This window comes from Protomyctophum parallelum (assembly GCF_964188405.1).
Source record: "Protomyctophum parallelum genome assembly, chromosome: 7".
NCBI lineage: Eukaryota > Metazoa > Chordata > Actinopteri > Myctophiformes > Myctophidae > Protomyctophum > Protomyctophum parallelum.
In genome coordinates, this window is record NC_139705.1 from 22251978 (window position 1) to 22277855 (window position 25878).

The 25878-nt window shown below is 43.8% G+C and overlaps 1 protein-coding gene across 1 annotated transcript in view; it reads right to left on the bottom strand.

Annotated features, from left to right (window-relative positions):
• Positions 1 to 25878, bottom strand: part of LOC310861655 (low-density lipoprotein receptor-related protein 1-like) — a 168760-nt gene that overhangs the window by 7104 nt on the left and 135778 nt on the right. The window contains exons 56-82 of the mRNA XM_083769200.1: positions 21552 to 21735; positions 21146 to 21231; positions 20206 to 20325; positions 19526 to 19713; positions 18145 to 18350; positions 14811 to 14999; positions 14042 to 14190; positions 13097 to 13190; positions 12703 to 12819; positions 11525 to 11644; positions 11229 to 11351; positions 10989 to 11114; positions 10599 to 10715; positions 8712 to 8818; positions 7653 to 7785; positions 7053 to 7175; positions 6635 to 6757; positions 6057 to 6194; positions 4914 to 5051; positions 4377 to 4496; positions 3651 to 3961; positions 3027 to 3205; positions 2647 to 2753; positions 1995 to 2114; positions 1429 to 1605; positions 894 to 1034; positions 35 to 208 (exon numbers count right to left, since the gene is read on the bottom strand). Coding sequence (XP_083625326.1) covers positions 35 to 208; positions 894 to 1034; positions 1429 to 1605; positions 1995 to 2114; positions 2647 to 2753; positions 3027 to 3205; positions 3651 to 3961; positions 4377 to 4496; positions 4914 to 5051; positions 6057 to 6194; positions 6635 to 6757; positions 7053 to 7175; positions 7653 to 7785; positions 8712 to 8818; positions 10599 to 10715; positions 10989 to 11114; positions 11229 to 11351; positions 11525 to 11644; positions 12703 to 12819; positions 13097 to 13190; positions 14042 to 14190; positions 14811 to 14999; positions 18145 to 18350; positions 19526 to 19713; positions 20206 to 20325; positions 21146 to 21231; positions 21552 to 21735 — 3910 coding nt within the window. The remainder of the gene's footprint in view (positions 1 to 34; positions 209 to 893; positions 1035 to 1428; positions 1606 to 1994; positions 2115 to 2646; positions 2754 to 3026; positions 3206 to 3650; positions 3962 to 4376; positions 4497 to 4913; positions 5052 to 6056; positions 6195 to 6634; positions 6758 to 7052; positions 7176 to 7652; positions 7786 to 8711; positions 8819 to 10598; positions 10716 to 10988; positions 11115 to 11228; positions 11352 to 11524; positions 11645 to 12702; positions 12820 to 13096; positions 13191 to 14041; positions 14191 to 14810; positions 15000 to 18144; positions 18351 to 19525; positions 19714 to 20205; positions 20326 to 21145; positions 21232 to 21551; positions 21736 to 25878) is intronic.

A 25878-nucleotide genomic window follows, 5' to 3' on the forward strand; every position in this document is an offset into this window, starting at 1 on the left:
AAGGCTGTGCTGTGCTGTGTGTGAGTCACCTCACCTGTATGGGAGGCGGTGCAGGTGCCTCCGTTCTTGCAGTAGTCTCTACAGTTGTTGGTCTCACAGCGCTCTCCACTGTAGCTGGGCTGGCAGCGACACTTGGCCTGCTGCCGCGCGTTCAGGAAGCAGCTGCCGCCGTTCAGACACTGCATGATGCAGGCCCCTGACGGGGGCGCTAGAGAGAGAGAGAGCACACAATGAGGTCAATGATGAGGTCAATGATGAGGTCCAAAGAAATCTCACCTGTGCTAACTGAGCGGTGCTGTGTGTGTGTGTGTGTGTGTGTGGGGTGTTTTGGGGCCAGTGTTCTTGTATGCCTTATGACCACTGTTATAATGGAAAAAATAACTCCAGGGGCTGTGGAAAGTGTCAGGTTACGGAAGCTTCTTGGTTACCATTTATTGTGCAAAAACGCCAAACGTGTGTGTGACCGATATCTTCAAAGGTGTGATAACAAAGTGTTGCTTGTAATAAAATATGTTTACAGTGGCAGACTGACAACACATGTTTTATCAGTGTGTAGACTAGGTTTATAAGAGCATTTGCCCCAAGATACGATAGATAAGGTTACACACGTGCGCAGTATTTGCACCACAGGTGTAATTTGTGTGTATACAGTATATACTGTATTTGTGTGCACGTGCTTAAAGAATGGGTACTGTGTGGGGACCGGTGTTTGTGTATGTGTGTGTGTGTGTGTGCGTTAGTGCGCGTGCACGTGTACTTACTGAACGGGTATAGTGTGGGGGGACCTGTGTGTGTGTGTGTGTGCGTGCGCTTACAGAACGGGTACTGCGAGGGGACAGGTGTTTGTTTGTGTGTATGTGTTTGTGTGTGTGCGTGTGCATGCGTGCACTTACAGAATGGGGACTGCGTGGGGACAGGTCTCTCCACACAGGTGCCGTTGTCGGCCACATGGTTGTTGGGACAGGTGCAGACCGGTCCGCTGGGACTGAGCAGACACAGCCACTCACACTTCTTCCTGTCACATGGGTTGGTCACTGAGAACAAGAGAACCACACACACATGAGATAAAGCAGAACCACACAGACACATGAGATAAAGCAGTGCTTCTCAACCTTCTTTATAGCTCTGAAGCATTATAACCACACAGACACATGAGATAAAGCAGTGCTTCTCTTTATAGCTCTGAAGCATTAACCCATTAGTGTTGTTTTTCTTCTTTTTCTTTTTCAGTCGATAAAACACAAAACAATCAGAGGCAGGCGGGGCGTTACCATGTCGTAGAATAGATTCACTATAAATGAACACTCTCCCTTGGTGGAGGGTGTGTAGAGCCCAGGATCACATTAGATGATTGACACAGGGGTGAAAAATGGGTTACAAAATCGTGGGATAAAAAAAATATATATATTTAAAAAAAAAAACACTCACTCTCTGGCTGCTTGTAGCGGTGGTAGAGCACTATATCCGTGGCGTGGTTGATGCCAGTCGTCAGGTTCTCCATGGAGCCCTTGCCGAACTTGTTGACGCGGAAGACGACGTTGTTGATGTACGTCACGCCGTAGATGTAGTCCTCAAAGATGTCTATGCTGAAGGGATGCAGCAGGTCTGGAAGCAGAGGAAGAAACAGAGTTCATGAAAAGGTCCAAACATTTCCCATGCATTGACTTTCTTTCTGATACAGACAGTAGTGTAAATTAACCAGGTACTTTAAATACAATTTTGAGTATTTACAATGTTCCATACTTCTACTCCACTACCATTATATGAACACTTTAGTTACTGGTTTACTTTGTAGATTAAAATTATTAACACATACAGTACATTAACCACTACATTAACCAAGCTCGTAATGTGACACATTTCAAAAGATTTTTTAAATACTTTATCTGCACAATAGTACTTTAACTATATTTTGATGCAGGTACATTTTGAATACGAGACTTCTACTTTTAAGTAAAACATGAGAGTCCTTCACATTGTTGAATGAACTCAACTGTTTTTGAGGCCAGTCACGGCGATGACAGGGTCAGAGCCATCCAGACGCACCGAGCCGATGACTGACAGTTTAGCATCTGCCCAGTACAGGCGCTCGTTGAAATAGTCCACCGCCAGACCTGTGGAGGCAAAGTGTCAACCTGTTAGAAACCCCTTTCATTTCAAGGACACACAGTTTGACATGCACTACATTTAAACAGTGCTTCCCAAAGTTTTTAGCTCGAGACTCCAAAAGAGAAATTAGACGTTTGTACCAAAAGGACCAAAGCTTTTTGGGAGAATGTTTTTTGAAAATGTTTTGAAAAAAGAATTATAAAAAAAAAACGAAATGTGGGAAACAAAAAAGATAAAGGGACCCATAAAAATGTGTCCGTGACCCACAAATGGGTCCCGACCCACTGTTTAGGAAAGAGTTTTATCTCTGGGACCACAATGCACTAGTTTACCATTGTACCAAACTGCATAGCATCCAAAATACTAGTTGAACACTTCAATTATCAATATTACTAATGCACAAACCTTTTGTGGAAACTCAGCAATACAATATTATGTACAGTCATAATATGTATGACTGTACAGTACAGTATGTTGTTGTATTTGTTTCGATATCAACAGGCCAAAATGTGTGTGTGTTCATCATTCAGCACTGACCTGTGGGCCACTGGATGTTTTCATGGACCAGAGTCTGTCTCAGTGTGCCGTCCATCGCAGCAGTCTCTATCTTAGGATGGTTCCCCCAGTCCGCCCAGTACATGGTTCTGAATGCGCGCGCACACACACACACACACACACACACACACACACACACACACACACACACACACACACACACACACACACTTTCATTAGCCAACTGTCATGAAACATGAATGATGCAGAAGGTTTTTAATCTTCTTGCTGCACAGTTGCTATTCTGCTGCTCTACCCTTGAGTAAGACACATGTACTGGGTACGTACACACACACCGTAGGCGTGTGGCATTAGACTGCTAGAATTATCACAATACATTTAAACTCATTCATCTTAATTACCCTCTCTGAGGGTCCACTACGATGGCGTACGGCTCGTCAATCATGCCAGAGATGAGGGTCTTGCGGTTCTGCCCCGACATCTGAGCCACTTCGATGACGTCTCGGCCAGAGTCCGTCCAGTAGAGGTTATTAGCGACCCAGTCCACTGCAATGCCACGAGGCATCTTCAACTCTGGAATCTGAGAAACAAAGAGGGAAGGCATGTGAGTCAGGTTTATTATAAATATGATGATGTTTCGGTATCGTCGTTGTAAAGTTAACATATGTTCCTACATATTGTACAGCCAACCTGCTGAAGAAATCACAGGCCATTAGAGTTTGGATGTAAGATGCTACTGAACGTGTATTTTATTGCTAGTTTGACCAATTCAAATAGATCTTAAAATAACTATTCATAGAGGGTATCAGCATGACATCATCATCATCATAACTGGAAGTTATGCGGGAACACACCTACTGAGTGGCCAAAAACTATTATTACTGTAGGGATTAACTTTAAAAGCCACATGGCCACATCCAAATCGGATTATGCCTGATTTATACTTGGTGTCACAAACCTAAACACAGCTGATATAAGCTTAGGGAGAGTTGCAGCGCATTGCACTGCTGTCTGTGGAGCCTCACCTGCAGGTTGGTGACCCTGCCTTCACTCTGCCGCCGGTCGCGGTGAGAGTTGGACGAGGTGCCAGAGGAAGAAGAGGAGGAGGAAGAGGAGGACGCCCCCGACCCCGGCAGCTCGTAGGAGGAGATGCGGCCTGTGTGCCAGTTGGTCCAGAAGATGCGGTTGGTCTTGACGTGCAGATCCATGGCATCGATGCGCACGTTGGCATCGCCCTGGAACGTCTGCTCGTAGCGCCAGTTGGGCATTCCCGGGTCTAGGCTGCGGATCTCGTTGTCGTCGGCGATGTAGAGAACCTGTCGGCTGCTGTTCAGGCCTGGAGACGGAAGAAACGGTGATAGTTGTGGAGTGATGATGCGCGACTCACTTTAAAATGACAACTTTGTTGTCATTGACAACTAAGCAATGGGAATTTAGACAAAATTAGGGCTTAAACTAGTGATTATTTTCTCAGCAATTATTCTATTGATACATTTTTATGATTAAACTAATAATCTTGAAGCATGGTTTTTGTTTTTGCATTGCTTTTATATATATCAAGAATTTTAAATCAAATAAATTGATTTGTCATTTTAACCCTACTTTATAGTTATAGTTATATCAATAGTTTTGCGTTACAATAGAAAAAACAGCAAAATTATTAATTTATTTCATTAAAATATATTTGTTAAATAACTGATTAACCGCTGCGCGCCCATAGACAGAATTAGAAAGTAGTTGTGGGTGCTCACTGTCTGCCTTGCAGGTGTCATTGATCCTGGTGAAGTATTTGAGACAGCTGCACTTGTACGAGCCCTTTGTGTTGTTGCAGACATGGGAACACACTCCGAACTGCTGACACTCATTCTTATCTGAGAGAGAGATGCGGGGGAAGACAGGAGAAGACAAATCAGACCCAAGGCTGTGAGAAGACCATCTCTCTGTCCTGTTTCGTCACTTTCACCATTCTGATAAATTACTTTATTAGTTTGTTGAAAAAAGCACAGGTTTGCTAAACCCAAGAAAGACCATTGGTTTGTTTACCAACAACAATTCATCGTCAGGCATGCATTTGTTTCCTGCTTCATTAATTTTGTCCTTTTTTACTGGTCCTACTTTCTACCAAACCAGACATAGCTCTCTAAACTCTCTCCCCCTGGCCAGCCGGGTCGTCTGATGGAGGGGAAAGGAACTGGTTGGAATAACGTGTTCCTTCCACGTGCTACGTCCAACCGGGGAAACTCCCCCGTCAGGCGAAAAGGTTGAGAACCACTGTCCTAGTGGCGTACCTCCGCAGGTGCGGTGTCCGGTCTTGTGGAAGCCTGGTTTGCAGGAGCAGAAGGAGTCGGTGCCTTTGGTGACACAATGAGCCTCGTCCCCGTCACCACACTGCGTCCTGTTGCTCCTGCAGTCGTTCAGCCTGGTGTCTGGAAACAAAACACAACAAACAGCCATGGAGCCATGACACACATTAGTACATGTTTTGACCCGTGTGGTGTTCATGGGGTGCATTGTACTCCACCACACTAGCCTCACGTAGCCAGCCTTTATCTGCCTTTGCAAGTCTGGCCCCTCTCAATTGTGGGAGGACTTCGTCTGGAACCAGGCTTTTACCAACCAGTCCCAGTATTCAAATATGGGGCGGAAAAAAATCTAACACTGAGAGGGCAAGACTAATATCCACGCAGTGATATATTAGTTAGCTAGCTATGCAAGGCTACCACCACACAGGACTTCCGTTGTAATGTTTTATGGGAGCGTACTGTAGAAGAAGTTGTGTGGATTTATTTCTTCTTCTTTAGTGATTGTTTTTGTTATCCAGCACCCGCCAGATTTGTGGACGTGTGTGCAACCTTCTGAACCAGAATTTCAAGCTGACACATTTCAAATTCACACAAATTCAGATTAGAGATTTGGAGGAAGAATGCAGTTGAGCTGTACGTGATTACCAAGCCTTCACCGCTGTCCAATGAAAGACCAAACACTTGTAAACGTCATGAAGTCATTTCTTACATGAAAGTAAAAACAACTGGGGACACATTGACTAAAGCAAAATAAAATCTCATGACTGAAAAATGTTGCTAGGCCAAGTCCTAATATGTCATTTAGCAAACAGTGTGTAAGGCGCCATGTGTCATACACACTTACAGTAACACAATATGTAAAATTATGATGTTTTGGTAGCCATACAGCTAACCAGAAATTGCAGATTGAGGCGTTAACGATTTCGATTCTGAAATATCTCTTTTGAAGACTGAAATAACTAATAACCGAAAATAGGCTATCTATCTAATAGCCTATTTTTGGTGCAGGACTCACTTCTATAGAAGACATGCTGACTTCTATGGAATCCAAATGACTGAAATCAGTCGTGGCGACTGAGAACTTTAATCCCTGGGGACAGTGGGGGGAGGGGGGGGGGGGGGGGTCACCTGTCTTGCAGCTGATCTCGTCAGAGCCGTCGTCCTCGCAGTCGTTGAAGAAGTTGCAGCGCAGCGTAGAGCTGATGCACCTGCCGTTGGCACACTGGAACTCATCCTTCTCACAGGTGGGCATGGGTGTGGGGGCTTCTGCGCACACACACACACACACACACACACGCACCCACACACACACACACACACACACACACACACACACACACACACACACACACACACACACACACACACACACCATGGAATAAAGCAAAATAAAATCTCATGACTGAAAATGTAATGTAAGTACTGTATTATCATAAACAGAGGTTGCTTGCTGCTGTTCTACAGTACATACAGTTGAAGAAATCGCAGTGTGACGCTTTAAAAACAGTTTTTATGACTTTTATGAGACCATTCATGTTTATGGAAGATGCTTCTATTAAAACAAGTATTCTATTGGCAGTTTGACCATTTCAAATACCCATTTAAATTAACAAATAATAGTTAATTACATAGTTAATAACGTCGCGATGTGTCGTCAGCTTGTAGACCCGACCAAATACACACAAATCAAAGTTAAAGTGACTTACGGCAGTCCAGCTCGTCGGTGTTGTCGCCGCAGTGGTTGAGGCCGTCACAGCGCTTGGTCAGCTGGAGGCACACACGGTCGTTTAGACAGCGGAACGCCCTGGTGGGGGGGCACTGGAACCTCCCTACAGGAAACCACCAGGTTACCAGATGTAGAACTATACATTTGTATAATCGCCCTCAGGTCTTAATGGGTTAATAATATTAATAATAGATTATATTTAAGATTTTCTTTATTTTTTTTTAACAAATGGCACTCTTGGGGAAAAGAGTGGATTAAAAAACAAATTAAAAAACCTTAGAATAAGCTTTGTTAAAAAGGTTATGTTTTGAGTCCATTTTTAAAAGCATTGGTAGATTGTGGCTCTCACATCGGGCTGATCGGGGTCCAGAGGCGTGTGTGCGTGCGTGCATACTCACTGCACTCATCAGGGTTCTCATCAGAGTTGTCTCCACAGTCATCCTCTCCATCACACTTCCAGGCCAGGGGCTTGCACAGGGTGTTGTTACACTGGAACTCATCCAGGGGGCAGTGTCGCCCAGCTGAGACACAGAGGTGGTTGTTTTTGTGTCAACTTCTTTGTTCTTTGCATACCCCCACCCCCCATATAATTTCTTTTACGATTACAATCTCTTAAACACACAATCATGACATTAACCATGCACGGTTAAATCGTTAATTAATTATCATTAATTATAGAAACATGCATTTAATTAAAATAAATGTATAATTATTTAATAGATTTAATTATAGAAACATGCATATTCATTCAGGCCCGATTGGTGGCCCTATCTTGGGCGCACCTAGCCTGGCCCAGCCAGCGTGCTTGGAGCAAGCGCTGGAGAATATTGGTTTACCGAATGTGAGCTTGTACTCTAGATCGGCTATTTGAACTATTTTAATGTTCTTTCAAAATAGTAAAAAAAAAAAAAAAAATGGCAAATAAGTTTCTGGAGTAATATACGCAAGATATAGCACTTGGTGTACTGTAGACTGAAAACACAAACACACACACTAACCGGAGCTTCCACATTTCTCCTCGTCACTGCCGTCCATGCAGTCAGCATCGGCGTCACAGCGCCACCTTATGGGGATGCAGTGTCCGTTCTTACACTGGAACTGGTCGTTGTCACACTTCAGATCACAGCCGTGCTGCGCATCCACACACACACACACACACACACACACACACACACACACACACACACACACACACACACACACACACACACACACACACACACACACACACACACACACACACACACACACACACACACACAAGTTGTCAAATCAATCACTCAACATTAGGGCAGTCACAATTATCCAATTACTATTCGCAATAATTTTGGCATAATCACAATTATTGTTCTGTCGGGCATAAACCTTTTATCTCCATATTTTGTGTTTTTTTTTTATACAGTACAGTATATGTGGTTTTTTTCTTCGTTGAACATACTACAGAGCCACGCAAAAGCATCCAAAGTATCAGATCTACAAGCTAGAAACGCAGTGCTAAGCGAAGTGTTTTGAGCTTGTAGATCTGCTTCTTTTGATGTTCCTGAAAAGTAACAGTGTTGGACATAATGAGGTTTCCACCCGACAGATATAATAGTGTTTGTATTTGTTGATGACGTGTATTATTGTGCTAATTGTTCATGCTCCGTTGATGAATTTAATATACCACAATGGAATGTGAGTCATCCTTTTAGCCTTAATGTCTCACTGTACCACAGACCTACAAGCTAACAACGCAACACTTTGTTGCCACGTTGCAAACTTGTACATCTGCTATTTTGGACAATTTTAACACAAATCTCTTCTGGGGATCCCTGGGCTGGCACAAAACATTTTCAGACGTGGGTCCGCGAACATAATATATAATATGAATTGGAGGGTGCTGCTTGGCACAAAAAAAGAACAACTGATTTAGAAGGCATTTGTAGAACCGGCCACTCGGCCAGGTCTCCGGTCTTAATGAATTAAACGAACACTGGTGATGATTTTACTGCGTAAGATAGGGGGGGTCCTCAAAATGAAAAACAAAACAAAAAATGACCACGTCATCATTACGGTACCTCGTCAGACCCGTCCGCACAGTCGTGGTCGCCGTCGCACTTCCAGCGGCCAGCGATGCAGCGGCCGTTGGTACAGGCGAACTCGCTCTCGGAGCACTGCCGCGGCACTGCAGAGGAGGGGTAGGGGAAAGGAAACCCCATGTGACAATGTGAACAGTATACACACTCCAAACCAATGATATTCTAACCTTGATAACCAACCACAAGACTCATCACAAGGGCTGGGAGAAGGGGGGGGGGAGGGGTGGAATTATACACATGGAAGGAAGGACAATGGGAGGTCAGAAGAGAGGAGCTCCTCCATGGACATGGAAGACTTCATAATGGGATGTAAATGACCCTGGCTGCAACACTGCAGTGGAGCAAGAACACTTACTCTGAATTTTGACTCGAGTAAAAGTAGTAAAAATACCACAGTTGTGTCAGTGGTGGAAAAAGTACTCGCACGTTTCACTTAAAGTACCAATAATAGTATCAATAATACTGCAATGTAACGCGACACATTGTGATGCGATGTGTAGATTGCCTATTTTCAAATGCCAGAATCTAATTCTAAATCTGCAAAGTTACTAGTAACAAAAGTTAGTCAAGTAATTGTAGTGGCCTAAAAAGTAAAAAAAAAAAAGAGGAATTTGTGATGTATTTCCATATAAAATATGGAAATACTAAAGTAAAAAAAGTACTTCAAAATGTTACGTGAGTAAAGTACTTGAGTAAAAGTACTTAGTTACTTTCCACCACTGCACCAATGAGTGATATTTGGACACAGGCAATGTTTTAGGAGCCTTGCTTGCAACCTCTCACAGTCTGAGGGAGAATAGGTGTCTAGTGGCACCTTGATGGAGACGAGACACAACAACAATCACAAGATGGCCTTATTTATTCTTGGTTGTGTGCCGTGTTTCTCTCTGAAGATAGCAGACATACGTTGTGAGCTTTGTGTTGATTTCGCTGTTGATTTCGATTTCTCGACTAGACGACTACCTTTTTTCACTGACGAAAACTAAATAGAAACTAAGCTATGATGACTAAAACTATGTCTAAATATATTTTATATACAAATAAAAACAATGCTCATTTTATGCTTGGTTGCATACTGAAAATAGCAGAACGGCTGTTTTCTGCATGCAACCAGGTGTAAAATCAGCCTTTAAGACGCCATCAAGGCCCGCCGAAATATATTTTTGTCGTCAAAATAAACGGAACAACTAATCATCGACTAAAACCTTATGATATTTAGTGGACTAGACTGGACCAACACAACAACATTTCAGAAGACTAAAATATAACTAAAACTAGATTATTCAAAGGACTATAACTAAAACTAAATCTTCTGTCAAAATCAACACTAGCTTGTACGTCTGCAATCTTTAGTAAGCAGCACCGGCACGCAACCAATAGTACAAATGAGGCTTTATGGACACACAGGAGTGGGGGGGGGGGGGGGGGTCGGGGATCACACGTAGCACTGTTGAGACCTACCTCTGGCTCATGCCAACGGGGGAGAGGATGAAATGAAACAAACATCAGATGAGGTGAGATGCATCAGAAAAATGACAGTGAAATGACAGGAAATGTTCTCGTGAGACAACAACAACAACGTGATCGATCGAGTGTGAAGCTCACGAGGTTAGTACTTAGCACTGACGGGTGAATTTACGTGGAGTACAGTATGCATAAAACCGAGCGGTTTTAGGTGCCTACTGTATGTGTTTATTAGAACGAAGAGAAAGCATGAGCGCGTTGACTGCAGTTACTGTGGAGAGGATGAGATAGCAGATGTGTACTAGGATAAGGGCGTCGTTCCAGATGCGTACTAGGATAAGGGTGTCGTTCCAGAGTGTACTAGGATAAGGGCGTCTTTCCAGTGGCGGCAGCGAGACCTACCACACTTGTCTTCATCGGAGTTGTCCCCACAGTCGTTGTCATAGTCGCACTGCCATCGGCCCGGCACGCAGCGGTTGTTCTTGCATCTGAACTGGTAAGGCTCACAGGTTCGCTCAGCTGTCCCAAAACGGCAGAACATGTCCAGTTATTTTCATTAAGTGGAATGTTGTTAATTTATAAGTCACCGCAACAGCATAAAAAAAGGTTTAACCCATGTCTGCTTTTAACTGTGTTCTTGTACTGTGTTTTAACCTGTACGGCGACCTTGAGTGCCCTGAAAGGCGCCTTATAAATAAAATGTATTATTATTATTATTATGTCAAGGTATACCTCATGTCACGTAAAAAGGCTTGTGAACTATCTGGTCATGCAGGACTCTCAGACACTCACCACACTCCTCTTTGGGCTCGTCAGAGGAGTCACCACAGTCGTCCTCGCCGTCGCACTTCCAGCGAGCCGGGATGCAGCGCCCGGAGTCTTTACAGCGGAACTCGTCCACGCCGCACGTCATCTGGGCTGCAGACAGAGACAGAGGGTGTCGGTTGTGGACGGGGTTGGGGGACACAACAAAGGAGCTAAGATCAATGAGCCAAAAAAAGGAATTCAGAGCTGGAAGTAAGGATGTCGTACTGCAGTTGGCGGGTTCATCCGATCCATCCACACAGTCGTTGTCGCGGTCACACACCCACACGCGGGGAATGCAGCGCTTGGTGATGGCACACTGGAACTGCGTGGGCGCACATGTCACCTCGGCTACGGAGCGTAAGAGCACAAAAACAGTCAAAAAGAAAATCACTGATAGCTCTAAACCAACCGACCAGAACATACCGACTTCAAAACACGGAAATGTGTTTGTAACGGCAAAAGAGGAGAAGTAGAAGAGTGCTATGGCCACAGACAAGACAACAGGAGTGTTGTTAACTCACGGCAGTCCTTCTCATCCTCTCCTTCTCCGCAGTTATCCTGTCCATTGCAGCGGAAGATGCCCGGGATGCAGCGGCTGGGGTGGGAGCACTTGAACTGGCTGGGCAGGCACACGTGGATATCTGTAACACAATTAACATGAGATTTATACTAATACGGTAAGTTGATGAAAGGCCATTTTTATTCCTGCCCATCGTTCAAACATTTAAGGCACATTTACAAGGAACTTAAAATATTTCATAAAATGTAGTGGCAATTTCAGAACGGACTGTCACAGTGGAATTTATGACCTTTAATATGACATGAATAACAAATTGAAATCTATGATGAAGACACAATTTTATACAATATGTAGTGGGGGGTTCCCTGCTTCATCTCTCTCTCAGCTAAGAGGTCTTTGGCCTGAAAAACATTGAAGACCTCAGCCGGACGCACTGTGGTGGATCTCAAATCACCTAGACTCCCTGCTGCTGGGCAGCTACTTTACCACTACGCCACCGGAGCGCCCGAGAGGCTAATGCTTCCGATACTTATGTGTAACCGTGCTCTCAATTAGGTATTCAGACAGACATGTAGACAGCTGGCCGGTGGCCAGAGTGCACATCAGTACCGGACAAAAAGCTGCAATTTGGGAGGCCGAGATAAAAATAGACTTTTACAGGATGCAGATAATGAAATCCAGAGAGACGGGGAGATGGACAGCAAGATTAGGAAATAAAAGCACGGGGAGAACCACAGGGAGAGATAAAAGAAGACATGACAGAGAAAGGTGGAAAAAAACAAAGAATGTGAAATGGGATGACTAAATTAACCCATTTAGAGCTGCAGGCCGATTCTATAAATGCCTTCTAAATCCTAACATTTATCCTAACAGCGGTGCTTAAACCTTTTCATGTCAAGAACCCTGACAATTAGATTAATTATTAATGTAAGCTTAATTGATATATATATATATATATATATACACACACAAAGATTTGCACATATTTTCATGATTTCTCAAAAATAGCAGAACTACAAGCTCATAGCGCTGCATGAAGTGGCGTGCTGTGAGCTTGTAGATCTGCTATTTTTTTAATAGCCAAAGTATAAAATAATATATGGTCAAGGTGGTCTAAAATGACACAGATGCTTTCCCAGTTTTATTGATTTAAAGAGGGAAAGAGCGAGCTGGCCCTACCGCAGTTGGCCTCGTCGGAGTGGTCCTGGCAGTCGTTGTCTCCGTCGCAGATGTAGGCGGGGTTTGTGCAGATGCCTGTACCGCACTGGAACTGGCCTGGCCTGCACTTGAACTCGGCTGCAGCAGGAGAAGCAAGATCACACCTGAGCTGTACAGTACTGTACCTTACACACCTTTATTTTCTTCCTGATAATTAATTATCTAATTATCATTGCTGTCAGGTAGGAATCTTGTAATGTTTTTTCATAAATTAATGTCCCCAATTGAACCCCCCCCCCCTCCCCCCCATTTCCTCAAAAGTAACAGGTTTCTGCCTGACAGTGCCATGATGGCAGAACGTTCACCCTCTCCCCATCGGCCCGCTCCTGCACGCCTTTTTGTTCACAACACTTACGGCAGTCAGCCGGCTCGTCCGAGCGGTCTCCGCAGTCGTCCTCCGTGTCGCATTTCCACCAGAACGGAATGCACTTGTCATTCTTGCACACAAACTGGGGAACAACAAAGGCCATAAAGCAAGAGTGATGTTGATAACACATATGATAATACCAGAGCTGCAGCAATGATAATCGCCCACGGAGTGGCAATGATGTAACCACAGAGGCTACGGTAGCACCGGGCGGGCAGCCAGCTGTCAATAGATAATCACTTCACACAAGAAGTTCATCAAACAAAAACGTATGAGAATGGAAACGGGCCTCTGATCGGCCCTCTGTCTCAGTTTAGCATTAATGCTGACCAGGCTTGTGGAGCAGAGTACCCAGAGCAGCATCGTCTTCGCCACATGATCAAATGTATTCCTTTTCCGAGGCTGGTGTGATGCACCCAGTGCACCCATATGCTTTTACGTCTTATTATAGAGTTGCTGCCGGGCAGAAACCTTTCATTATCATATTTTTACATGTTTGTGTTTTGTTTCATTTTTTCGTAAATCAATGCCCTAATCAATCACTACAGTGTCACACAAAAGTAGCAAAAGTAGCAGATCCACAAGCTCGAAACGTGGCGTGAATTGACAAGTTTTGAGCTGGCAGATCTGCTATTTTTGCTACTTTTGAATTTGAATGCTGAAAAGTAACAATTTTGGACATACAGTAGGAGGTTTCCACCTGACAAGAGACGATAGGCTGCCAATTAGAATAATTAGAAGCATACAGTAGAAGAAAGTGAATCATTTATTAATAAAACCTGACAAAGTCAATAATTAAAATTAAAATTAATAAATGTAAGATAAATTCCATCTGGGGATGGGGGTATGCAGCCAAATACACAAAACTTTGGGGGGGGGGGGGGGGGGGTCCCTTGAAATGTTTTAGAACCCCTGATGTAGCTCATGCCTTACCTGGCTAGCAGTACAGTTGGACATGCAGGTGCGCTGATCATTGGCCAGGTAGAAGTTGGTTGGGCAGGCACATTTGTAGCCTCCCTCCGGGGAGAGAAGACACAGGTTACTGCAGCCGCCATTGTTTGTCTGGCATGGGTGGTTGAGCACTGGGAAGGAGGGAGGAGAGAGGTTTCATTTGTTTGGCGCAAGTTTGAAAAAAGACACGCTGTTACGAAGGAACGGAGTGCCTCTCTGACATCATAAACGGGGCGTCAGAGTGACATCACCCCCGACATCCCAACACCATAAATATCGTTGCCTACGCGAGCAAGACGGATTTAAGCTAAGAAGTACCATATCATAACTATAACTGCTCGCGCTCAAGGAGATATATTCGTCCCTTCCGCACCCAGGAAGGTTAGGTCTCCTCGGCTCGATCCCGGACCAGACCAGAAACCTGGCCTCGGTTACACACCCCTAGCAAACATCTTCGTGTTTCTGTGAATGATGCGAGTGTATGAGTGAGCTTAATGTATGCTCTGCCGTATGACTAAATAGCTGATCTACAAGCTCACAACGTGCCGCGTTGCAATGTGTTGGGGGCTGATTGATCCGCTGTTTTTGACGAGTGACAACTTGGTACATAGCAAAACATAAAATCAGGCTTAACCACTTTTCAGTGTTTAAGCGTATGTTGTTATATGTGCTGCTGTTGCTTTGTGTGCACACAACTAAGGATTCAACAGATTGATTATGATATGATGCTGTACACCAGCGTCTGGCTCACCCTCAGGCTGCCGGTAGGGATGGTAGATGTGGATGTCCATGGGTCTGTGCAGGGTGCTGATCAGGGTGGTCTTGTTGGTGCCAAGGGTCTTATGACATCTGTTGATGGACTTGGTCTCCCAGTCCGTCCAGTAGATGTACTCCTCGAAGAGGGTCATCGCAAAGATGTGGGGGATGTCCTGGGTCAGCACTGCAGACACACACAAACACAGAAACATCAAAATAATAAAATGTTCAGTTACACCCACCCATTCTCTCTCTCCATTCTTTAGAAGACACACTTATACAGAGCGACTGACACGTACATAGAGTAAGCAGGAACCCTAATCAAGAAACGACTGGATAGATTAAGTCAGATAAGTATACAAAATGAGTACAAAGACAACCATTTAGTACTTCAAAGAAACTAGTCTACCACGAAAATAACAAGCCCTATAGTGCCTAACAATATGCTTAATGAAATAACTTTCTTGACGTTTGTGATGAAGCAAAACAAATCTAGTAAATGAGAAAAACGTGTTTAGTCTGAAAAAAGAGGCGTGTTTTCAGACCGAGGCGAGTTGTTCCGGGTTATACCACCAGCCAAATAATTAGTTTTGAAAATGTTGTGGTGCTAATCCACCGTTCAAGTTGAGATAGAACTCTAAGATACTGTATGTGTACAGCCTATATCTGTGTATTATGTAACTGTCTATGCTTCATTAGGGTTTACACTGTAATTGCACTGTAATTCCCCTCCCATATACTCGTCATTACACTCCTTGTGTTTGCTCTCAGTATCTAAGGCTGCTATGGAAACACGAGCCATTAGTTTGGTTCTGTTGTAAAACGCAATAGGCCACACACGTGCAGTCCTGCATGGGGGGAGGGGGAGACTAGTACTTAATTTAGCTGTACTTAGTTGCACGCTTGATGTGTCGCACGCCTGGAAATAGCAGATATTAAAAAATCAGCATTATTTACGGCTTTTTAAGTGCTTAATGTATACTTACTGCAGATGCGCATCAGCCTTGTGCTCCGACAATAGCCGATCTACAAGCTTGTGGTGTATTTTGGGGGTGAGCGACACAGGCATTAAACAAAGTGTAAATCAGGCTTAGGTCTGCATAGCAGTGCCTATAGTTTATGTTACTCATTACAGTAGGTGACCATGGGTCAGGACTGCCTGGAGCATGTTGAGAATAGTCAGTGATACTGTACGTCAGTGGTATTGAACCTTTTTCATATCAAGGAACATTATTTATTCGGCATGTGAGCCATGGACCACCATTTGATGAGATTTAGCCTCTCTCTATTGATGTTGGTACCATAGGAGAGACAACAGGCAAACGTTGATTAAAATAGCAATTCTTCTACATTCTCTAATTGTGTAGACTTCTTGTAAATTATATAATGATGTTTAACAATAATTTAACTCTTTGAGAGTGTAAAATGAAACCCAATGGACACGTAATGGTCTCTTTTTAAGACTCATCTTTTTTCTATGGCTTTTGATCATTCCTGATTTTTTGTTGTTGCCAGTTGAACTGATTCATGTCTTGTTGCCATGTGGGTGCACATGCATAACTCTTTTGGATGTTTTTGGTTTTTATATGCTTAATTGTTTCTAGATTTTATTGTGTAAAGCACTATGGTAAATCTCAATTGTTTTAAATGTGCTATATAAATAAAGCTTGATTTGATATAGATTTTATTTGTTTTCATTCTACACTCTCACGGGTTAAAGATTTATAAGGGTCCATTTGGTTACCAGCTCTCCGTCATTTAGCTGGGGAACACCTGGAACCCCTCAGGGTCCACTTGGTAGTTTCTTCGTTAATCGTGTTAGCATGCAGAACTTTCAAAACTCTAGACTCTGGAGCTGAGCTGAGATGCGAGTCAGATTGGTAAATGGTAAATGGTAAATGGTGCATTTATATAGCGCCTTTTATCCAAGGCGCTTTACATAGATTGTGCATTACATTCACCCATTCACACAAACACATTCACACACCGATGGCAGCGGAAACCATGCAAGGCACCAACTAGCACATCGGGAGCAATCAGGGGTTCAGTGTCTTGCTCAAGGACACTTCGACAGTAACTCTGGGGGAGCCCGGGTTCGAACTGGCAACCTTACGGTTACCATCCAGGCACTCTACCCCTGAGCCACCGCCGCCCCGCGGATTGGAGGGCAATGCCCTGTGATCTGCTCTTATCTGAACTCAAACAGGCAGAGTCTCGTTCAGCAAACAAAAGAGGACCCCCCCCCGATGCAGGTGAGCTAACACGAGATAACCAGGAATCTGTTTGATCCTTGATCCGTCAATTCACAACATCACAAAATTCACAAAACAGTGATGTTACAGTATGACTGACATTTCTCTGAAGATCTCAACCGTTTTAGGAAATGCTCTACGGTTACGTGCAATGTGAATTTCACCTGAACATGGCATCGTGATTGCAAAATAAAACAGCTATGTGATGTGATGTACCTTTTAAGCATATTCCAGTACAAGTTCTTTAAAGTTCTCCCAGACTGTATACTCCCCCCAGCGCACCCACCAACCCTCGCAAACATTTTACACTATGCAAATTCTGGACCGCCGAGGAAGTGACATGACGCCATAGTTGTTGTCGGGCATGACAATCCTCAGGGCATGCATTGTGCGAGGCGACGCTTGTGTGTTAAATGGAGTTCAGCAAATGTGGGGAATTTCAATAGAGACCTCCCCTGCACTCCTGCATTCCCCCATGGACGCCTGGTTGGCTGACAATATCGGCTATTGTAGCAAGCATGCTAACAAGGGAGCACTATTCAGACGTCATGCATGCTGGAGCGCTTGGTGGTGGTCAGAATAATCCACCCTATTCAGGCCGCCTGTCCCCTGGGTCTGAGCTGTGTATGACTCTCCTCCCCAGCAACCAGCTGACCTGCTTGCGTATGCTCCGTGGCTCTCATACAAGTGTGTGTACACACCATAGAAATATCAGTGTGCATTTAACTCGGAGAGCGTATTACGAGTACTATATTTAATTATAGTACACGTGTCTGTTGTACATAACCAATAAAGTATTGAATAAAAGTCTTGTTGACAAGTGCATGTGTCAAGTAAAACAATCTTTAAAAAGTAGCAAATATGTATTATGCGTGTGAAGCATGACACCACAGCTCGAGACCCATAAGAGAGTTTAGACGTTTGCCCGGGACCCAAACTAGTGAAAACAGCAGATCTACAAGTGCACACCGTGTCGCTTGAAATAAAAATGATCAGTTTTCACTTGAGTAGTGACCCATAACAATTTGCCCACTGTTTGGGAAACAATGGTATATGTTTACTCAGATTGCCCATTACCTGTGTGTCTGTTGGTTCCATCCAGGCTAGCAAACTCAATGTAGTCCTCCCTGGCGTCGGCCCAGTAGATGCGGTCATTGATGAAGTCCAGAGTCAGGCCGTTGGGCCATGTGATCTTGTCGTCTACGATGGCGCTCCTGTTGGTGCCGTCCATCCCTATCCTGCCAATATGGGGGTTGTCTCCCCAGTCCGACCAGTACAGGTACCTGACGGACAAAAGAGTGAAAGACCGTGTTACTAACTGTAATGTCTTATGTCTAAATAGGCTCTGACATTGAAAACCTGAACTTGAAGGTGTCATAATAATGTGCTTCCGGCTCAAACCTGCTGGTGAGCCAATCAAATGAAGGTATGGGAATACCCAACTTCTGGGTATGGGTATGCCGCCTTCTGAAAACATGGAGCTAGACTTATGCACAGATCCGTTTGAAGCAGGAGGTCTTTCCACAATAGAGGGTATGCGCATAACATCATCATTATTCCCGAAAGTTATGCGGGAACGCCTACTGAGTGGCAAAAAACTACTTTCTGGCCTATAATAATATACAACTTGCAGTGTTTCTTGCAGCAGCGTTATGGCAAACTGTCCTACATGGGGGTGGAGTTGACAAGCAGCCCAGCGGCCAATGCTCTAGGTATTTACGTCTATATATGGCCCTGAGCCCAGGTACAGAGCACAATTATAGACTATTGGAAACATCTGCTGATCAATTAACCCTGGCACTGATCTCCATCTCGACCCACAGCAGTCTTAATAGAGTGAGTGAGAGTTCACAGAAATGCAAATAGATAGCTTAAATTTGGGGAAAAGTGAAGAATTGGCGTTCTTACTCGCTGCATAAGCCAATGGTTAATGCCAATGTGCCAAGTTCAGATCGATTGATAAACCTGCTGAGGATAAAAAATGATCGTTTGTGATAGAGGTTTCCTCATTTTATAGTATGATGAGGAGGAGAATTGTGGGATATTATGATAGAATGTGAGAAATCAATCTCCAATTCCATTTAAAGAGATCCAGATGCATTTGTAATAAAATAACACTTGTGTGATGGCGCCTTTTATCATGATGAGCATGAAATCAATCAAAATTCAGACTTGGCACCCACTACGTCACAGTGTACTGTGGCACCCACTACGTCACAGTAAATGTATTTTGCCATTGACTTGGCCCGGGCGTTTGTACGGAATACATTGTACTGTAAAAAGTCCATAGACTTGGCTGCCACATGACGTCACGGGATGCACACACAAAGTCATACGTTGGAGCGGCTAGCGCCCCTCAAAAAAGCAAACAGAAAAACACCCAAACCACTGTAGTACCGAATACACCACACCACACACCCTGCGTGACCTAAAATGAACGCTGTCGCAAGTTCCTCACCCGTATCGTACGTCCACGGCCACGGCGCGCGGTTCCCTCAGGCCGCTGTTGACCAGGACCGTCCGGTAGGCGCCGTTCAGCTTGGACACCTCGATGGTGTCTCTGCCCTTGTCACACCAGTACAGGTTCCCCCCCACCCAGTCCACTGCCAGGCCGTCGGGGTTGCTGAGGGAGGTTCGGTGCAGCACCTGCCAGAATAGGTAAATCACAAGACTTTATGTATTAACCCGTTAAAACCAGGAAGGCATCCGCGTGTATCCACCTTTAACCATTACTTTATACATTGAATTTAAAAAAATAGAAGATATAAAAGCTCTTAACGCGTCACGCAATGGGACACGCACGTTGTTGTGAGCTTGTAGATCGCCTATGTTTCAAATTATTGTCAAAAGATTTTTATACATTTGAAAACTTGAAATGGGATATTTCTACTTTTGGTACATTAAGTACATTTTTATACCAATACATTTGTACTTTTACTCAAGTACATTTTGAATACCATACTTTTACTTGTAACAGAGTATGTTATGTTTCTGGATTGCAGTATAGGTAAAACATTTGAGTACTTTTTTCCACCGCTGATAAAGAGCGACGAGCATTCCATCAAAACTAACAACGTTGTCACATGTGTGTCATTGTGTGTCCTGAAAATGTAATCCTGTGTCCGCATGCTGACTGACCTCTACGTTGCTGCCGTTCATGTGCATGCGACGGATCATGCTGCCCTGAGTGGTCACGTCTGTCCAGTAGATCATCTGCTCTGCATAGTGGAAGTCCAGCGCCACTGCATTGTTCAGACCCTGGACAGCAAGCAGACCAGAGGAATGTTAAGACACAGAGAAACTTCTGATATGCACCATACTTATTCTTAATTATGATTAAAAAGAAAATTAGTTTTTATCAGGGTCATCTGATGAAGACCTTTTAGGTTGATACGTGTTGGTCATATTGTTGCCTTGCTCAAAATAAATCATTATATCTTTTCATTAAGAACGGAGTGCCTGGCCCGGATGGTTAGCTCAACCGTCTGGGCACCTAGGCTGCTGAGCCAGCCTCACGGCATGGCACCTAGGCTGCTGAGCCAGCCTCACGGTGTGGCACCTAGGCTGCTGAGCCAGCCTCACGGTGTGGCACCTAGGCTGCTGAGCCAGGCTCACGGCGTGGCACCTAGGCTGCTGAGCCAGCCTCACGGCGTGGCACCTAGGCTGCTGAGCCAGCCTCACGGTGTGGCACCTAGGCTGCTGAGCCAGCCTCACGGTGTGGCACCTAGGCTGCTGAGCCAGCCTCACGGTGTGGCACCTAGGCTGCTGAGCCAGCCTCACGGCGTTCCGCGGGTTCGACTCCCGATCCCGACAGCCTTTGCCGCGTGTCTTCCCCCCCGATCTCTCTCCCCATTTCCTGTCAGTCTACTGTACTTTCAACCTATCAATAAAGGCAAAAAAGCCCCAAAAACAATATCACCTTGGATTTTTTTTCATTGCAAGTTTGCAGTCCACACCATTTGGGTGTTAAGCAGTTCTTCTTTGCTAAACGTTTGTGGTCATATATGTTCCTGTACCTGTGTCCCCAAAGAGCATCTGTCTACAGAGTCATTGCAGCACTTCCTGTTCCTATCCTTACCTGTTTGATCAGAGTGTAGTTGGTGCCGTCCAGGTTGAGTTTTCTCAGGTAGTAACGGTTGGCAAAGATCAGGTATGGCTCCTCCTCTACAGTCACAGACAGAGGGCAATACTAGTCAATAAAACACACACGCGCGCACACGCACACGCACACACACACACACACACACACACACACACACACACACACACACACACACACACACACTTTGCCCGATATATTTACTACCTTCAACCTGGTGTCCCTATTTCTGGCATTTCTTTATCATTATAGGCATTTCCAAGATTTCGAAAAGTTTTCAAACATAACAGATCTACAAGCTCATAACGCATTGAGATGCAATGCATTTTCAGCTTGTAGACTCAGAGCATCATACAGTATAACACACAGATGTGTGCCTCCTTACCAGATGTTGACTTGCAGACGGTGGGGTCATTGGGGTTGAGCTCAAAGCCGTCCACACAGAGACAGTGGAAGCTGCCGTGCGTATTGATGCAGCGCTGGGTGCAGGGGTAGCTGGTGGTGCACTCGTCTATATCCACGCACGTCTTCCCGTCCCTCTTCAGCTGGAAGCCGGGGTGACACCGGCACTGCAGGGCCCAGGAGCACAGAGAGCGTCTCACAACCAAACCCAATATTTATGGACTTGTTGGAGTCGGAGAGAACTCCCAGTTCTATTTCTGACACCCATCTCCAAGGGCCGCCTACTGTGCCTCTAAACTTTCTACAAAATGAGGATTCTACAAAATGTCCAAAATCCTGACAGTTTTCTAGAAAACCTATGTTCCTATGTCAGTCGTTCTCAAACATTTTCATGTCGATGACCCCCAAAAATATATGAAATTGGTCGCCGACCCCCATCTGAAAATATGTTGTTAAAGGGACACCCCAGAAGCAAAGATTTGAGTTAAAAACGTTCTCTCTGAAAGAATATAATATATTAAAAGTTTTATGCCACATTTTCAAAAAAATTCAAAAATTTTTTTTCAACAGCTAAACTATGACATAATGCTTCAAACACCAAAAGGGGTTTCCTCCTGAATGGGTTAAAGTAACTAAAACAATCTGACAGAAGTTCTGCTTCCCCACGCCAATTCAATTTATGTAGCAGATTCGACTCAAACTTGACTAGTTTATCTGAAAACAGCTAGGAAGTTAAGTGTCAGACAAACTCGAATAGACTCTAAATAGCTGTTAATCTGATTGATCGAGTTGGCTTAACCGTTACAAGTGAATAAACGTCACACACAATCAAAAAGTGTGGAAAACCAAATGGAATGCACTTCGTCTTGCCACAGGACACATTAAAAGCTCTCTTTGATTACAAGCCATAATCTGTTGGCTGCTCTCATAATAACTACTCGCCCAATTATTTGAGCCGACATTTCGCCTTGTGCATAGCAGCATAACGTAATGCTGGTGCACTTGAAGGCACCGTGGTACACACACGCTCGCATATCATTGCAGTCGGGCAGAAAGCCATTATCTTCGTATTTTAACTTTGTGTTTGTATTTTCTTAGAAAATTAACACCCTACTTGATCATACTACACAGTGTCACATAAAAGTAGCCACTACTAGTGTAATACCACTAAAAGTTACTAAGTTACTAAAGTTACTAAAAGTAATACCACATGTGATATGATGTACATGTAGGACAATACCACATGTGATATGATGTACATGTAGGACAATACCACATGTGATATGATGTACATGTAGGACAATACAATACCACATGTGATATGATGTACATGTAGGACAATACGACATGTGATATGATGTACATGTAGGACAATACGACATGTGATATGATGTACATGTAGGACAATACCACATGTGATATGATGTACATGTAGGACAATACAATACCACATGTGATATGATGTACATGTAGGACAATACCACATGTGATATGATGTACATGTAGGACAATACAATACCACATGTGATATGATGTACATGTAGGACAATACGACATGTGATATGATGTACATGTAGGACAATACCACATGTGATATGACGTACATGTAGGACAATACGACATGTGATATGACATACATGTAGGACAATACCACATGTGATATGATGTACATGTAGGATTGTAAATACTGAGTCATGCTTAACACTGAGCGGCCAAGACGGAGATCTCCGCCCTATCAAATAATTATTAATCGTTTCATAACATACAGTAGTGCACCAGTCTACAGCCTGGGAGCGTCTATTGAGCAACATTCCATGTCATTTCCGGTTGGGACGTCATCCAAAGGGTTCCCCCTCCCTTTTAATGGATGGGATAAAGCCTACACGGGTGTGCAGACGCACTGTGATTGGCCAGTCGCTGTGATTGACAGCCTAAACCTAACCCTAACCTCAGTAAATTATGCTTAAGCTAACCTTAACCTCAGTAAAACTGTGACTAAACCTAACCTTATTCCTAAACGTAACCCCAGTAAAACTACGCCTAACCCTAAACTTATTTCTAACCTTATTCTCAGTAAAACTAAATAAAGAATACAAGAACCGCCGCACCGAACGATCGGCGTGAGGTCGGCGAAAAAAAACAAATGAGGGTGAATTTTCGACAGTGCTTTATCCCTTATCCCTAAACTTCTTTGCCTTTTTGACTATTTTGATTTCTTTTTTTAAACTTGTTCAACTAGCCGATCTACATTGACATGTTGTGGCAGAGCTTGTAGATTGGCTATTTGAACTATTCCAAAAAAAATTATGGGGAAAGACACTGGCCAAAATAGGGCCCCTAGTTTTTATTGTGTAGTTGGGAGGACATCATTTTGGAGGATATGGATCAGTTTGACACAAATCTCATTTCCCCAGACGTCTCAACCATTCCCACATCACCGTAGCAATATAATCACTCAACCTTTGAGGACTCCCACACACAGCCGCAAACAAAGTTTCAGTCCTTCGACCTTCACCACATAAAAAGACAATATTTCTTTTGGTTTACCCAACTAAACATATTGTACAGATACAGTGTCCATTCTTCCATCGCCTACAGACATTTGTTCCTATACGCACCTGTCTACAAGACACATTAAGCCTGATTTATTTAGTACTTGTGTTGCACAACAAATCAAGTTGTTGCGAGCTTGTGGATTTTTGTTTGGTGCGTAACACCGGTGTGCAACCAAGGCTACATGGATATAATTTGTACGCATGTAGATGCTGCTTTGTCCGGTGCTCCGCTGCTCTCCACTAGTCACAACTCCACATAATTTCAAGTGGTTTGGTTAATTACAAATGCCAGACATGTATGATACAGGTTGCTTGTTTAAATTAATACGAAAATACCATATCATACTTAGTTAGATAGTAACAGTAACGGTTTTTAAAAAGAAATCACACTTGTGAAGCCCACATGATGTAACTGCTTAAAGCAAACAGGAAAAGTTCCTAGACTTGACTGGGGTCCTGTTTTTTTTGGGGAGTGCTGTTTGTTAAGCAAACATTAAAAGGCTGCCTTGGCTGCCACATGATGTCACGAATAGTGTTTTGTTTTTTTCAAAATGTCTTTTTGAGGGGCGCTAGCCCCTCCTATATACAGGTTTAATGTTTGTTTTTCCTTAGACAAACATTAAAAACGCCATTGAAATGGACAGGGTTTAATGTTTGTTTTGTCTGATAATTACGTCATAAGGCTGTATATATACATTGGTAGTACATAAATTAACCGTCCGCGATGTTGTAAGATGAGCGCCCCTCACTTCACACAGGTGTGATTTTTTCCCATAGACTTGTCTGCCACATGACGTCATTTCTGAAAGCCAGACATTGGAGGTGCTCTCAAAAAAGAAAGAAAGTCAGTTTAGGAATTTTGCCTGCGGTGGAGTTATGGGGCAAGGTGGCCCCGCTATATGACGTTGAGCTACAATGTAGCGCATACATACATATGCAACCAGGTATGAACCAGACCAGACAGATACTGTAAGGTGTGAGGGAGCCTTCGTAGTACAGACTCAGAGTCCTCCCTCGTTTTAAATTAAGTCCTGAGCACAGCGATAACGGCACCGCCACGAGGGTTCACAGGGAGTTCAGAATGTTCTGAGACTGGCCTCGTACTTTCAAGAATGAGACCCAAAACACATGGCTTTAATTGTCTTACATAACCACATGCCTCAGAGCTGTGGGTTCACCAAAACCCTTTCTCTCATAACCTCCTCGACTCACCATTGATAAAAAAAATATGTGCCGCCAAATAATTGAAGCTGGGGGTCAGAAGGATGCCTGTCAGTGTGTGTATATGCAACAGAACTGGTTTCGCCATTCAATTCGGTAATAAATATGTTAGAAAACTTTGATCTAACCACCATTGACTTCCAGCATCAAATGAACGTTAAATATGAAACATGGAAAATAAAAGCATGGCCCTACTGGCAAGCATGCACACAAGGAATTTGGCGTGGACCGTTCCAGCAGTTTGCGGGATTAGCCCCAGAAAAACACACGCACTCATACAGACAGACCCTCTTCCAGACAGCTCTCCTCCTACAGAGCCACGCCTTAAAACCAGCCTGGTATTTTTTTAGGCACTAGTCTTCGGGTGGGATTGGAACAGTCTAGCCAGGGAACATACTAACTACGGACGTGAGTGCTCTAACCAGTGTTGATTTTGTCTACTAAAACTATGACATAAAAATGTTAGTCAACTACCTTTTTTCCACAGACAAAAACTGAATAAAAACTAAGCTACGATGACTAAAACAGAATAAA